Source organism: Salvelinus alpinus, chromosome 2, assembly GCF_045679555.1.
Source record: "Salvelinus alpinus chromosome 2, SLU_Salpinus.1, whole genome shotgun sequence".
NCBI classification, from domain to species: Eukaryota; Metazoa; Chordata; class Actinopteri; order Salmoniformes; family Salmonidae; genus Salvelinus; species Salvelinus alpinus.
The window spans coordinates 62,052,817-62,068,566 of NC_092087.1; the positions used below are offsets into that span (position 1 = coordinate 62,052,817).

General features: G+C 41.6%; 1 protein-coding gene across 1 annotated transcript in view; it reads right to left on the minus strand.

Moving 5' to 3' along the window:
• Positions 1-4,611: 4,611 nt before the first annotated feature.
• The window catches only part of LOC139566169 (CMP-N-acetylneuraminate-beta-galactosamide-alpha-2,3-sialyltransferase 2-like), a 52,721-nt gene continuing 41,582 nt past the window's right edge, over positions 4,612-15,750 (minus strand). The window contains exons 3-7 of the mRNA XM_071387150.1: positions 11,472-11,665; positions 7,697-7,876; positions 6,992-7,037; positions 6,788-6,907; positions 4,612-5,974 (exon numbers count right to left, since the gene is read on the minus strand). Coding sequence (XP_071243251.1) covers positions 5,804-5,974; positions 6,788-6,907; positions 6,992-7,037; positions 7,697-7,876; positions 11,472-11,665 — 711 coding nt within the window. The 3' untranslated portion in view covers positions 4,612-5,803. The remainder of the gene's footprint in view (positions 5,975-6,787; positions 6,908-6,991; positions 7,038-7,696; positions 7,877-11,471; positions 11,666-15,750) is intronic.

Genomic DNA, 15,750 nt, shown 5'->3' on the forward strand with positions numbered 1-15,750 from the left:
GTTTGATGGTTCGTCAGAGGGCATAGCGGGATTTCTTATAAGCTTCCGGGTTAGAGTCCCGCTCCTTGAAAGCGGCAGCTCTAGCCTTTAGCTCAGTGCGGATGTTGCCTGTAATCCATAGCTTCTGGTTTGGGTATGTACGTGCGGTCACTGTGGGGGTGACGTCATCGATGCACTTACGTATTGATGAAGTCAATGCCTGATGTGGTGTACTCCTCAATACCACCGGAGGAAGCCAGGAACATATTCCAGTCTGTGCTAGCAAAACAGTCCTGTAGCTTAGCATCTGCTTTAACTGACCACTTTTTTACTGATCTAGTAGCTGGTGCTTCCTGCTTTAATTTTTGCTTGTAAGCAGGAATCAGGAGTATAGAATTATGGTCAGATTTGCCAAATGGAGGGCGAGGGAGAGCTTTGTATGCGTCTCTGTGTGTGGAGTAAAGGTGGTCCAGAGTTTTTTTCTTCTGGTTGCACATTTAACATGCTCATAGAAATTTGGTAAAATGGATTTAAGTTTCCTTGTATTAAAGTCCCCAGCTACTTAGAGCGCCGCCTCTGGGTGAGCATTTTCTTTTTTGCTTATGGCGGAATACAGCTCATTCTATGCGGTCTTAGTGCTAGCCTCTGTCTGTGGTGGTATGTAAACAGATACAAAAAATACAGATAAACTCTCTAGGTAGATAGTGTAGTCTACAGCTTATCATGAGATACTCTACCTCAGGTGAGTAATAGCTCGAGACTTCCTTAGATATTGTGTATTTACAAAAATAAATAGTTCGCCGCCCCTTGTCTTACCAGATGCCGCTGTTCTATCCTGCTGGTGCAGCGTATAACCAGGCAGCTGTATGTTGATAGTGTCGTTGTTCAGCCACGTCTCCGTAAAGCATAAGATATTACAGTTTTGAATGTCCCGTTGGTAGTTTAATCTTCCGTGTAGGTCATCTATTTTATTGTCCAAAGATTGTACGTTTGCTAGTAGAATGGAAGGAAATGGGGGTTTATTTGATTGCCTACGAATTCTCAGAAGGCAGCCCGCCCTTTGGCCCCTTTTTCTCCATGCAAATCACGGGGATCTGGGCCTGTTCCCGGGAGAGCAGTATATCGTTCTCGTCAGACTCGTTGAAGGGAAAAAAGGATTCTGCCAGTTTGTGGTGAATAATCGCAGTCCTGATGTCCAGAAGTTATTTTCGGTCATAAGAGATGGTAGCGGCAACATTATGTACAAAATAAGTTACAAAATGAGTTACAAACAACGCAAAGAAACGAACAAAAAAACACAATTGGTTGGGGACATGTAAAACGTCAGCTGTCTTCTCCGGTGCCATCTTATTATTACATTGTGACCTTTCTCTTGCATTTCAAAGATGATAAAAATAAACTATTAAAAAATGTATGTTTTTTTTCTTTGTATTATAATTTACCAGATCTAATATGTTATATTCTCCTACATTAATTTCACATTTCCACAAACTTCAAAGTGTTTCCTTTCAAATGGTATCAAGAATATGCATATCCTTGCTACAGGCCCTGAGCTACAGGCAGTTAGATTTGGGTATGTCATTTTAGGCGAAAATTTTGAAAAAAAGGGTCTGATCCTTAAGAGTTTTTAAGAGAAATAAATAATAAAAAGGGGGTCAATATAAATTGTCCAGGTAGCCATTTGAATAACTATTCAGCAGTCTTATGGCTTGGGGGTAGAAGCTGTTCAGGTGCCTTTTGGTCCCAGACTTGGCACTCCGGTACCGCTTGCCATGCGGTCAACTAATCCCAGGGTTAACTAGTGCCCCATTACAGAGCCAGGGGGGGTCAATGTTGTTTCGAAACCAACAGCTGTACCAAAACACTGGGACCTTAAAGACTTTTACTGTTGTTACATCCATAATCATATTCTCTTCTGTCTCTGTCAAAATCCAAATGGTCTACAACTAATGTGATTTACAGTAAATGTGATGGCCCACAGGAATTCCTGTTCAAAATCATAAGTTTTCTTTTCCTGTAAACTTTATCTGCGTAATAATTAACAGAATTATTTCCTGATTGAGTTAGGAGATGGCCATCCAAAATAGAAACTTGTCCGTTTACGAAACAAGGCGAATGGTTCATGCAGCAGTCTGGACAGAGGGACAGCTGGAATTGGTTCTGACCAGACCTTGGGCTAGATTCAGGGCTCCATTAAATCTGGATCACGGAAGTTCGGCGTTATAGCGCGATTGAAATTTAAAGGTAATTTATGGTTAAGCCGACAAATGCAGCGTTTAACGTGAATGCAGTCTCTGCTAATGCGGTAACGTTGCCTTTAAATTTCTATTGCGCTATAACGCTGAACTTGGTTAATGAATGTAAAATGTGGCCCCGGTGATTCACTATAGGAAGATAAAAATGTGCGTATGGGTCTTTCACTCCATACATTTTCCTTGACACCCAAAAGTACTTGTTAGCAGGACAGGACAGGGAAATAGTACAATTCAAGCACTTATCAACCAAACATCCCTGGTTATCCCTACTGCCTCTGATCTGGCGGACTCACTAAACACACATGCTTCGTTTGTAAATTATGTCTGAATGTTGGAGTGTACCCCTGGCTTTCCGTAAATAAATAAAAACAAGAAAATGGTGCTATCTGGTTTGTTTAATATAAGGAATTTGAAATGATTTATACTTTTGATACTTAAGTATATTTTAAACCAAATACTTTTAGAATTTTACTCAAATTTAACTGGGTGACTTTTACTTGAGTAATTTTCTATTAAGGTATTTTAACTTTTACTCAAGTATGACAGTTGGGCACTTTTTCCACCACTGCGAATTAGACAGATAGGCAGGGCTCTAAATAAATAAAACAATTGGTAGCACTGGTGCTCTCAACTCAAAACAGTTAGCCCCAGCAATCCTCTGTAAGAAGATAAAAATGTTGCACCGGTAATAATATGGGTCAGATTTTTTAAACTGGTTAGGCCAGAAGCACGTTTTAGCTGTGGTAATGGTGCAACCATGACGCTATCGAATCTGCACTCACTTTGTTATCTAGGGCACTCGGAAACAACGCTACTGCGAAGCCTTAACATTTAAACAATTATTATCTGGTAGATTATTATTATTTATTTTTTCTGTTTAAATCTTCGCCCTTGTTTCATTCAGTCTCCATATCTGCATCAATGAGTCATCCACAACCAGGCCCTGATAATGCTTTCCAGATTAGGTTTTTACTCTCGACAATATCCCTCGGCAGGCCCTGGCCAAGACATACTGTACATCGCACAAGATGTAGAGTAGCAGGGAGAGAGAAAGACAGAGGTAGATAAGAGTATGAGCACAGTGAAAGAGTGAGGGAGAACAAAGTTACTCAGGAAAGAAAACAATGGAAAGGAAGATGGACAGACAATTATTGCGTGTCTAGTCCAACCTAAAGATCCCCTTTTGTACAGGATATCATGTGATACAACTATGCCAGAAACCCAACGTGTGGGGGGGGGGGGGGGGGGTTATAGAAGAATCACTTCCTCCTCTGGATTCTCAATTGGCCATCTGGTTTTCCAATGGAATCTCCCTGGAGATATTTGCAGTCACAAAAACAGACCAACTGAACTAACAAACATACAAAGTGGGTGTGGATGGGTCTACAGTAGATTTTGTGTGCAACCCATCGACATTTAATTTTGTCCTCACAGTATGGATACGTTGAGGGCCAGCCAAACAAGAAAGGCCTGTTCCCTTCATCTTTCGTTCATGCGATGTCTGACAAGCCAAAAGAGGGACATGTTCTGTAAGGCAACCTGCCACCCTTCCCAATGACTTCAGGACCAAGCTCAAACTACCCGAGGATCATGGGGCACTCTGGAACTTTGGTTCTGATCGTGAACATACTCCGTTTGAAAATCACTGCTCACATTTTCCTCATCTTGGGGAAGCCATGTTTTGCATTAAGAACAATGGCTGTGGTTGTTGCACACACTACACAGCCTTTGTAACAAGTCAAGTTTTGCCCAAAGATATTGCGTCAAATTACACTGCCAGTCAAAGGGGTCACTGTATTTACCTACACAAGCATTTCACGTTGTTATAAAAACTTAGGCCAGGATTCAATCCTACCCTACATTACTCATCTCATATGTATATGTATATACTGTACTGTATATCATCCACTGCATCTTGCCATCTTTATGTAATACATGTATCACTAGCCATTTTAAACTATGCCACTTTATGTTTACATACCCTACATTACTCATTTCATATGTATAGACTGTACACTATACCATCTACTGCATCTTGCCTATGCCGTTCTGTACCATCACTCATTCATATATCTTTATGTACATATTCTTTATCCCTTTACACTTGTGTGTATAAGGTAGTAGTTGTGGAATTGTTAGGTTAGATTACTTGTTGGTTATTACTGCATTGTCGGAACTAGAAGCACAAGCATTTCGCTACACTCGCATTAACATCTGCTAACCATGTGTCTGTGACAAATAAAATTTGATTTGATTTGAATCTGTTTCAAAATTAAAAAGGGAGGCAGTGTGGTGATGGTTCAGTATGCTTTTTTTTTTTTAAAGACACTACAGCTTGATCATAGTCAATCACACATATACTCACAAATACAAAAGGTATGGTTTCTTATGTTTTATTAAAAGTATTGTATTGGGTACCAATTTACTTTTATTTTTTAAATCCTAAATGGTTTTGAGATTTTATTTAAAATAGGAGCCGACTTTGAAACAAACAAACTTAATGTTCAGTTAATGATGATATTAAAGTTGCATTGATTGTTTCTGGTTTTAATTGAAGGTGTTCATTTTTACTCATCGGGTCACAACTGTCTAATAGTGGTCATAGATCAAACTCTAATAACAGCGGGACTCAGTCTTTGATTGACACAAAGGTTCATACATCCATATAAAAAAAGTTATCAAAACTCCCTGTTAAACTGGCTCAGAAGGCACATCACTGGAATCTCTCTTATTAAAGCATTCATTCTTTTTTAGAAATGAATCAAAGACACACATCGTGTGTTCCCTCCTTACACAGCGTTCAAAATTTGTATTCCTTGGGATGGCAACACAAGTGAAATTTCCATCATCTAAAACATGTTATTAGATCAAGTTTAGAGCAACATAATAATAGGCAACATAATTGGGTGTGAAAGCTGTACATTAATATGGTTTAATTGACTACTATGGCAGCTCAAAACTGTTTCTAGAGACATTAAACCAATCCTTATAGTTCCAATGCAGTATAAATTATTGAATTAATTTGACTCTAACTGTGCCCTTTTCCATCCTCACAAAGAAGAGAAATACACGCAGATGTGGTTTTTACACTCTTGCAACACAGGGCTTCTGTCCTTAATGTGGATTCTGTGGTTTACCCCTTCAGTCAAAGGCTCTCAGGTTCTTGAAGGGTTCTTCAGTATAAGGCTAGTTCGGTGCAGCATGCCGACAAGTACAGAACAGGGAAGAAACTAAATAAGCTGGCTCAGCGTAAGCCGCTCCGCATACTTTATATGTTCGTTTTCATGATCTGTCTAAAACGTGCATGGGTGGAGGTTTTCCGTCCCTGTTAAAATGTCTTTTCGGCCATTTATTATGCTGTTGACATGCAGTGCATGTTCAAATTACATGATTCAAGTTCTTGTTTTGGTCTGAGGACTTCTGTTTGTGGTTTTGGTTGTATGTGTAGCTCACAGTGCTAGTTTCAGAGACCAGGGCGCATCACAGGTTTCATGTCCCTCTTTGACGGTCTCTGACCACCACACCCAACACTAATGGCTTTGTCCTGTACACACCACCCTTGCTCATTCTCATCTCTTGTGCAGCTTAATTTTGCCCTCTGTGTCCAGCTTTTGGATAACCTCCGTCTCAAAATCAGCATTGTGCACTCCAGTTTTCCTAAACGCACCAGCGTACTTGTTGTCCTCCCAGTAGTGGTGCCAGTTCCCCTGTTGGTCAGCTCCATAGCCAAACACAGACACCTGGAGAAGGACGGCAATGTTTAGCATTACTAGTGTTATTAGCATTCTGTTTACTTTCAACCAGGCTTGTGATACTAAAGAGAAGTCAATTTCCACTGAGAATTTACCCCCTAAAAATCTGACTGTTTCCACATCCATGGCCCAGCTCCAGTGATTCACTGGGCTATGGCCTCAGTGGACCTGTTCTGACTTGGGGGTCAAGGCGAGGCTAAATTTACTTTTCAGTTCACATTTACATAACAATGGCTGAGCATGAGCTTTTTTTTTTTTGCTTTTTTCTATTTGACCAGGTAAGTTGACTGAGAACACATTCACAGTTACAGCAACAACCTGGGTAATAGTTACAGGGAAGAGGAGGGTGGATGAATGAGCCAATTGGAAGCTGGGGATGATTAGGTGGCCATGATGTTATGAGGGCCAGATTGGGAAATTAGCCAGGACACCTGGGTTAACACCACTACTTTTACAATAAGTGCCTGGAGATTTTTAATGACCAAAGAGTCAGGACACCCGTTTAACGTCCCATCCGAAAGACGGCACCTTACACAAGGCAATGTTCCCAATTACTGGGGCATTGGGATATCTTTTTTAGACCAGAGGAGCTAATCCCCTTTCACAGTTAACACCATCTCACAAAGTAACTGTGTTGATATTGCAAAGGTTGTTGATTCTGCTCTTCACAAGTCCTCAGTGTCAGCCCTAGTTATGGAAACACTGTTCCCCAAAAATTACACTAGAGCTTACATTAACATAATCACTGGCGAGACACTGATGCTGCTATGGAAAAAACTCTTGATGTCAAAGGATACTCACCTCATCGCAGATGTGAAGGGCAAATATAACGGCCAGCATGCCCGTGGAAGGGTACCTGCCATGGCGCTCTGTCCACCGGTCGTGGGTGTACTTAAAGAACGCTGGATTCACCACTATAACCTGCAAACGAGAGGGTGATTAGCTTTAACACACAAAACGAATCAACATTCACTCAATAGTTTTGTACACCATGATAAGCCTTACCCTGTCCTTGTCAGCCTGTACTCGACCTTTCACCCTCATGTATGTCCTGAAGAAACATGCAGGGAAAACAACTATTTTATTTTACCTTTATTAAACAAGGTGGGTCAGTTGAGAACCAGTTCTCGTTTATAATGATGGCCTAGCCAAGAGGCAAAACATTGTCACGATAAAAACATGAACATTCTAAATATAGACTAAAGGACCATTGTACTTGCCTATGGAGCAGCAAGAGCACACCTCCCTACATTCAGGCTCTGCTTAAAACCTACACCCCAACCCGAGTACTTCGTTCTGCCACCTCTGGTCTCTTGGACCTTCCACCCCTACGGGAGGGCAGCTCCCACTCACACTGTGATATGTGGTTGCCCCACCGAGCTATCTTAAGACGAATGCACTAACTGTAAGCCGCTCTGGATAAGAGCATCTGCTAAATGGCTAAAATGTAAATGTATAGACAAAGACAACAGTCATTCAAAAACAGACTACGACAAGGTCAAAAAGCTCAACAATGAATTACGCCATCTGTTGTAGTCAGTCAGACCCATACCATGCATTAGTCAGTTGAGTGCTTTGACAAGTGTTGTTGTGGTCAGTAGATGTGTGTTTGTAGTCAGTAATTGTGGTCTGTATTGTGTGGTTGTCGTCAGTAGTCGTACATTTGGGAGTGACAGTGAAAAGCTTGGGATTGGCAAAGAGTGGACCTACGTTTTGATCTCTCCCGTCGAAAGGGCACTGGCCACCCACTGTAGATCGCGGAGTTTAAAGGGCAGCAGAACGAGGTGGACCCCAGGGGCGATGTCCACTGCACTTTCAGGGTACATGAAGTGGTGCGTCGTTCTGTTGCCCACGTCGGCTTCAAACCCTGCTGTGGTGGCTTTATTCATTCTTTACAGCAAAGAGAGAACATTGTTTCAGTTCACAGGCAGGTCATGAACAAATCTGTGCCTATGTGGCGTGCGAGGCAACAATCAGACACTGAATTAGATTTAACATGGTAGCCCTGCAGCTACTGGGCTGTAGTGTATGTGTGAATTCATTCCAGACAGTCAGTCAACCACCTGATTTAACTAAGTATAGTCTTAATTAAGCTCATCTGGAATGCCTCATTGGTTTCAGGGGATATGGTAATTGGGTTAGGGGGTTTGATGAGTGTCTGGAACTGAAGCCTGGTCACTGGTTCCTCAGGCTCAGTATTGCCTAATCCTGCCAAGGTGAATGGTTGTGGGTTGTTTGGATCATGGTGGGGTTGTGTAATGCCGCCTCCACGCCTTTTAGACTGTTGGTGTTAAGGCCATTTTACTGTGGTAATGGCCATGATGTGATAATCATGCTTGTTTGGACTATGTATTTGCATAGAAGTAGTTAAGGCTATTTAATGATTGTTTTTACTGTTTGATTGGTTGTGTTGGGTCTAGTGTTGCACGGCATCCCGAAACTTCTGTGCTTTTTCATACTAGAACATGAAAAACGGTTCGGTACAAGAATTTGTGTTACTTTAGGTATTTCTGTCAAATGTGTCTCACGGATCAAGTCTGTCTACAGCGCACCTAGCCTACACTGGGAGTCTAGGCTGTATCATGTTAGCTTCTCACTCATTTTTTTATTTATTTATTTATTTCACCTTTATTTAACCAGGTAGGCTAGTTGAGAACAAGTTCCCATTTGCAACTGCGACCTGGCCAAGATAAAGCATAGCAATTCGACACATACAACAACACAGAGTTACACATGGAATAAACAAAACATACAGTCAATAATACAGTAGAAAAATAAGTCTATATACAATGTGAGCAAATGAGGTGAGATAAGGGAGGTAAAGGCAAAAAAAAGGCCATGGTGGCAAGGTAAATACAATATAGCAAGTAAAACACTGGAATGGTAGATGTGCAGTGGAAGAATGTGCAAAGTAGAAATAGAAATAATGGGGTGCAAAGGAGCAAAATAAATAAATAAATACAGTAGGGGAAGAGGGTAGTTGTTTTGGCTAAATTATAGATAGGCTATGTACAGGAGCAGTAATCTGTGAGCTGCTCTGACAGCTGGTGCTTAAAGCTAGTGAGGGAGATAAGTGTTTCCAGCTTCAGAGATTTTTGCAGTTCGTTCCAGTCATTGGCAGCAGAGAACTGGAAGGAAAGACGACCGAAGTAGGAATTGGCTTTGGGGGTGACCAGTGAGATATACCTGCTGGAGCGCGTGCTACGAGTGGGTGCTGCTATGGTGACCAGTGAGCTGAGATAAGGTGGGGCTTTACCTAGCACTGTAAATAACCTGTAGCCAGTGGGTTTGGCGACGAGTATGAAGTGAGGGCCAACCAACGAGAGCGTACAGGTCGCAATGGTGGGTAGTGTATGGGGCTTTGGTGACAAAACGGATGGCACTGTGATAGACTGCATCCAGTTTGTTGAGTAGAGTGTTGGAGGCAATTTTATAGATGACGACACCGAAGTCGAGGATCGGTAGGATGGTCAGTTTTACGAGGGTATGTTTGGCAGCATGAGTGAAGGATGCTTTGTTGCGATATAGGAAGCCGATTCTATATTTAATTTTGGATTGGAGATGCTTAATGTGAGTCTGGAAGGAGAGTTTACAGTCTAACCCGACACCTAGGTATTTGTAGTTGTCCACGTATTCTAAGTCAGAGCCGTCAAGAGTAGTGATGCTGGACGGGCGAGCAGGTGTGGGCAGTGATCGGTTGAATAGCATGCATTTAGTTTTACTTGTGTTTAAGAGCAGTTGGAGGCCACAGAAGGAGAGTTGTATGGCATTGAAGCTCGTCTGGAGGTTAGTTAACACGGTGCCCAAAGAGGGGCCAGAAGTATACAGAATGGTGTCGTCTGCGTAGAGGTGTATCAGAGAATCAGCAGCAGCAAGAGCAACATCATTTATGTATACAGAGAAGAGAGTCGGCCCGAGGATTGAACACTGTGGCACCCCCATAGAGACTGCCAGAGGTCCGGACAACAGGCCCTCCGATTTGACACACTGAACTCTATCAGAGAAGTAGTTGGTAAACCAGGCGAGGCAATCATTTGAGAAACCAAGGCTGTCGAGTCTGCCAATAAGAATGTGGTGATTGACAGAGTTGAAAGCCTTGGCCAGGTCGATGAATACGGCTGCGCAGTAATGTCTCTTATCGATGGCGGTTATGATGTCGTTTAGGACCTTGAGCGTGGCTGAGGTGCACCCATGACCAGCTCTGAAACCAGATTGCACAGCGGAGAAGGTACGGTGGGATTCGAAATGGTCGGTAATCTGTTTGTTAACTTGGCTTTCGAAGACCTTAGAAAGACAGGGTAGGATAGATATAGGTCTGTAGCAGTTTGGGTCTAGAGTGTCACCCCCTTTGAAGAGGGGGATGACCGCGGCAGCTTTCCAATCTTTGGGAATCTCAGACGATACGAAAGAGAGGTTGAACAGGCTAGTAATAGGGGTTGCAACAATTTCGGCAGATCATTTTAGAAAGAGAGGGTCCAGATTGTCTAGCCCGGCTGATTTGTAGGGGTCCAGATTTTGCAGCTCTTTCAGAACATCAGCTATCTGGATTTGGACAGAAGCTGAACAGAAGTTAATACACTTCAATAATGCGACACGGCATCTTAAAACTGTTAACTGTTTATAAAACAATGTCCATATAGGCTAGAACACGTTACAATGCAAGATACCGGTAGCTTCCAGCTCTGTAGGCCAACTTTTCTTGCTAGCTTACAGATGAAGCTACTGTAACGTCAATTCACTACCCTAGTACTTTGTGTGCAAACCATAACGCAAAATGTTGATTGCTACCAAAACGTTATTCATTCACTTGGTCTCTAACTTCTCTCCAAAAGAGTATCTATTCCCTCAGCAAACTGAAACTGTGTGTGTAGGGCTCTGATGGGCCGCCCCCATATTGCCTCATGAATGATGTCATTACTGGTTATAGAGACAGTGCACACTTTTATAAAATAAGCTACTTCTATGCAAATGTTGTTGATCAGTACAATAAATTAAGTCCCAAATAGAAGGGAAACAGATTGCTTGTCATCTGTACCCCCATGAAATCAGCCAAAATTAGTTAAATGCATGCACACTCCTATTGAATATGCATTCACCTGAATTGTGAATAGGCCTAGGCTACATCGTGATTTACCCTGTTTATCAAGAGACGTATCATTCAAATAAATGATTACCGTTATGTAGTTATTGTTTTTACGAAAGTCAAATTAATTGTATGATTGTATAAATTATTAATTAATGCATACATACATTGCTGTCTTTGAAAATGTTTTACATACATCTTTTTGAATGTAATGTTGAACTCAAAACATGCCCAACGATTGAACAGAGCAGTAGCAGAGTTTATCTGTCTGGCTCAAGTGCCAGTATGTGCCTTCTTCTTTTGTCGTGGTATCAAGTATTGTGATGGTATCAAGTATCGTGATATTAACCCTGGTATAGTAGTCAAAATTCCAGTATCGTAAAAACACTAGTTAAGTCATACCTTATGACACTGTTATGTGAGTCTATCAAGGAGCCGTATTGAGAGCCGAGCAGGTTTCCTGAGTTCCCCACCACTGCACACTTCCTGCACTGAGCTTGTTTGGGTTGGACATCCACGGCAGGGGGAGCGATGACCTGGAACATCTTCTGGATCACCTCGTATATTGTCTGCTCATCGGTGGACCGCTGCAAAGCCTGATGGGATGTTTAAAATTCACTTTAGGTGTGGGGTGACAATGATATCTCACAGGACTAAAGCCTGAGCTCACCTTTGGCAAACAAACAAAAACAGGGCAATATATACAGTTGAAGTCAGAAGTTCACATACACTTAGGTTGGAGTCATTAAAACTAGTTTTACTCCACAAAATTCTTGTTAACAAACTATAGTTTTGGCAAGTCGGTTAGGACATCTACTTTGTGTATGACACAAGTAATTTTTCCAACAATTGTTAAGATTATTTCACTTATAATTCACTGTATCACAAATCATGTGGGTCAAAAGTTTACATACACTAAGTTGACTGTGCCTTTTAAACAGCTTGGAAAATTCCAGAAAATTATGTAATGGCTTTAAAAGCTTCTGATAGGCTAATTGGAGGTGTACCTGTGGATGTATTTCAAGGCCTACCTTCAAACTCAGTGCCTCTTTGCTTGACATCATGGGAAATCAAAAGAAAATCAGCTAGACCTTAGAAAAAAATGTGTAGACCTCCACAAGTCTGGTTCATCCTTGGGAGCAATTTCCAAATGCCTAAAAGGTACCACGTTCATCTGTACAAACAATAGTACGCAAGTATAAACACCATTGGACCACGCAGCCATCATACCGCTCAGGAAGGTGACACTTTCGGTCTCCTAGAGATAAACGTACTATGGTGCGAAAAGTGCAAATCAATCCCAGAACAACTGAAAAGGACCTTGTGAAGATGCTGGAGGAAACAGGTACAACAGTATCTATATCCACAGTAAAACGAGTCCTATATCGACATAACCTGAAAGGCTGATCAGCAAGGGAGAAGCCACTGCACCAAAACCGCCATAAAAAAGCCGGACTACGGTTTGCAACTGCACATGGGGACAAAGATCGTACTTTTTGGAGAAATGTCCTCTGGTCTGATGAAACAAAAATAGAACTGTTTGGCCATAATGACCGTCATTATGTTTGGAGGAAAAAGGGGAATGCTTGCAAGCCGAAGAACACCATCCGAACCGTGAAGCACGGGGGTGGCAGCATCGTGTTGTGGGGGTGCTTTGCTGAAGGAGGGACTGGTGCACTTCACAAAATAGATGGCATCATGAGGGAGAAAAATATGTGGATATATTGAAGCAACATCTCAAGACATCAGTCAGGAAGTTAAAGCTTGGTCGCAAATGGGTCTTCCAAATGGACAATGACCCCAAGCATACTTCCAAAGTTGTGGCAAAATGGCTGAAGGACAACAAAGTCAAGGAATTGGAGTGGCCATCAGAAAGTCCTGACCTCAATTCTATAGAAAATGTGTGGGCAGAACTGAAAAAGCGTGTGCGAGCAAGGAGGCCTACAAACCTGACTCAGTTACACCAGCTCTGTCAAGAGGAATGGGCCAAAATTCACCCAACTTATTGTGGGAAGCTTGTGGAAGGCTACCCGAAACGTTTGACCCAAGTTAAACAATTTAAAGGCAATGCTACTAAATACTAATTGAGTGTATGTAAACTTCTGACCCACTGGGAATGTGGTGAAAGGAAGTAAAGCTGAAATAAATAATTCTCTCCACTATTATTCAGACATTAGACATTTCACATTCTTAAAATAAAGTGGTGAACCTAACTGACCTAAGACAGGGATTTTTTTCCCCCCCGACTTCAACTGTACAAGGGGCCTTTAATATTCGGTATTAAGGGAATCACCAGCCTCCAGAGGGAGACTTGTGTTACATTGGAGACCATGTGTTAAATGTCCCCTTTCATGACCAGCTAGCCTCTTTTTGGTTATTACCTTGTTTTGGCATGGCATTCTTATCAGACCAACCATGGCAACAGTGTGTGTATGTCCTGACCACTGCTTTTCAGTGCCACGGGAGCCATCACAATGCCAAGCTTATCTTAGTGTTGCTTTCGAAACCTTGAATGCCTCAAATTATCTTTAAATAAAACATATTGAAACATGCTCAGACTGGAGAATGGCTTAAGGAGGGCGACTTCTCCTTTCTTTGCTCAGTCCCTTCAGGGAGTTTCTTTTGGAAAGTAATCACCCTGACGATTACAGTGCATGGAATCCACCGCAGTAGGTTTTAATGACATTTGGCCATGGAATGATGGTAGTAACAGAGCACATTTAGTTTTCACTGTGCAGCACAGAGGCTGTCTTTTCCAGATGTTTGCCACGGAATAAAATGTTGACTTCAAACATTGATATTTGCAGCATGCTTGAGAGATAAGAGTAGGACTACTAAGTCCCTCATAGGAATAAAATGATAACAGATGAGTATATCTGGGAATACACACATTTCTCATGCATATCAGCAAATCTTTGCTGGCCACATGTCTTGATTTATTTTCAAATGATTGATTATTGAATGGTGGTGAACAGGTCATGCAGTGCAATAAAAAAAGTATTTGCCCCCTTTCAGATTTTCTCTAGTCTTGCATGTTTTTTTTATACTGAATTTAAATCAGATCTTCAACCAAAACCTAATATTAAATGAAGGGAAACTGAGTGAACAAATAACAAAATGTTGATGCTCATTTCATTTATTTAATAAACAACACCCAATGTCCCTGTGCGAAAAGTAATAGAGTACCACAGTATGTGTGTCATAATACCCATAAATCCTAGTGGTCAAACAATGAATAAATTAGCTACATTTCTTTAAATTTATAATTCTGTGAACTGTCTGGTGCAAGTTTTAAATTGACACAAAACCTGTTAGCAAAGGTGTCAGCGAAAGATGACGTGCAGGAGTTTGCAGGGATTTGTAGTCTTGCATGATGTCTACTTTGATGCTTATTAGAGCACATTGATAAAAGTCACCTTGTCCGAGACAGATAAACAGGGTAAACTTACACGAAACAGTTTCTAAAATTCCCTATGGGAAAAATGAATGGTGGAAAAACGATTGGAACCATTTCCCTGTTTGACTGCTAGGTTTAATGGGTATTATGACACCTCCACTGTTGGTCTCTATAGCCCCCTTACTCTCAATAACTGGTTGTACCACCTTTAGCTGCAACGAAACGCTTCCTGTAGTTGTTGATCAGTCTTTCACATCGTTGTGGAAGAAATTTCACCCACTCAGCGACATTTGTGGGTTTTCGAGCATGAACAGCTCGTTTCAGGTCCTGCCACAACATCTCAATCGGGTTTAGGTCTGGACTTTGACTAGTTCATTCCAAAACTTAAAATTGCTTTTCAGGCGTTTCAGTGCTGTTTTGAGCAACACACTTTTAGGTAAAAGAAAAAGTAATTGAGTTAATAACACTGACACGGTCGCCAGGTGTACAGTATTTCCTCCGACACATTGGTGCGGCTGACTTCCGAGTTAAGTGGGCACTGTGTCAAGAAGAAATGCGGCTTGGCTGAGTTGTGTTACGGAGGTCGGAGGACGCACGGCTCTCGACCCTCGCCTCTCCTGAGTCCGTACGGGAGTTGCAACGATGAGACAAGACTGTAACTACCAATTGGATACCACGAAAATTGGGGAGAAAAAAGGGGTAAAAAAATAAATAAAAAATGTGCCCATCCAAGAAGGCTCAAGGTCATTGGCCACAGAATTACATCAAGTCACATATTTACAGTAGCTTTGATTGGACTGATCATGTCAACATTTACTTTCAAAGTCTTAGCTAGCAGTCATCATCAGTTGTCATCAAGTTGACAATCTACTGGCAAATCCTTTTGAAATCCTTGTCATACGAAGATAAATAATGACGAGAAATTATAGATAAAACGTATCGGTGCTCATCGGCCATTGTACATAAAGATTACACAACAAGTTGGCAATCGCAAATTCAACAATGAGTCGTTTGGAAGGAATCAGTGGCTAACTGCAAGCGTTACAAAGAAACCACTAACGTTAGCCTGCTATTCAATGGAGTGGTTGTGTTCCCCCCGCGCCAAGTTCCCACCATAAATTCAGAGAATGCCAGACTTTGATGAGAAAATTTGCCCACAAAGGACTGCTGCGCCACCTTCACAAGGTGAGTCCAAAAATATATTGTATGTTGCTCCATAAGTTATGTAATATGCAAGGGAGAAATCTATTCTGTATCTAAGAAAGCAATACTAAGTATATATTG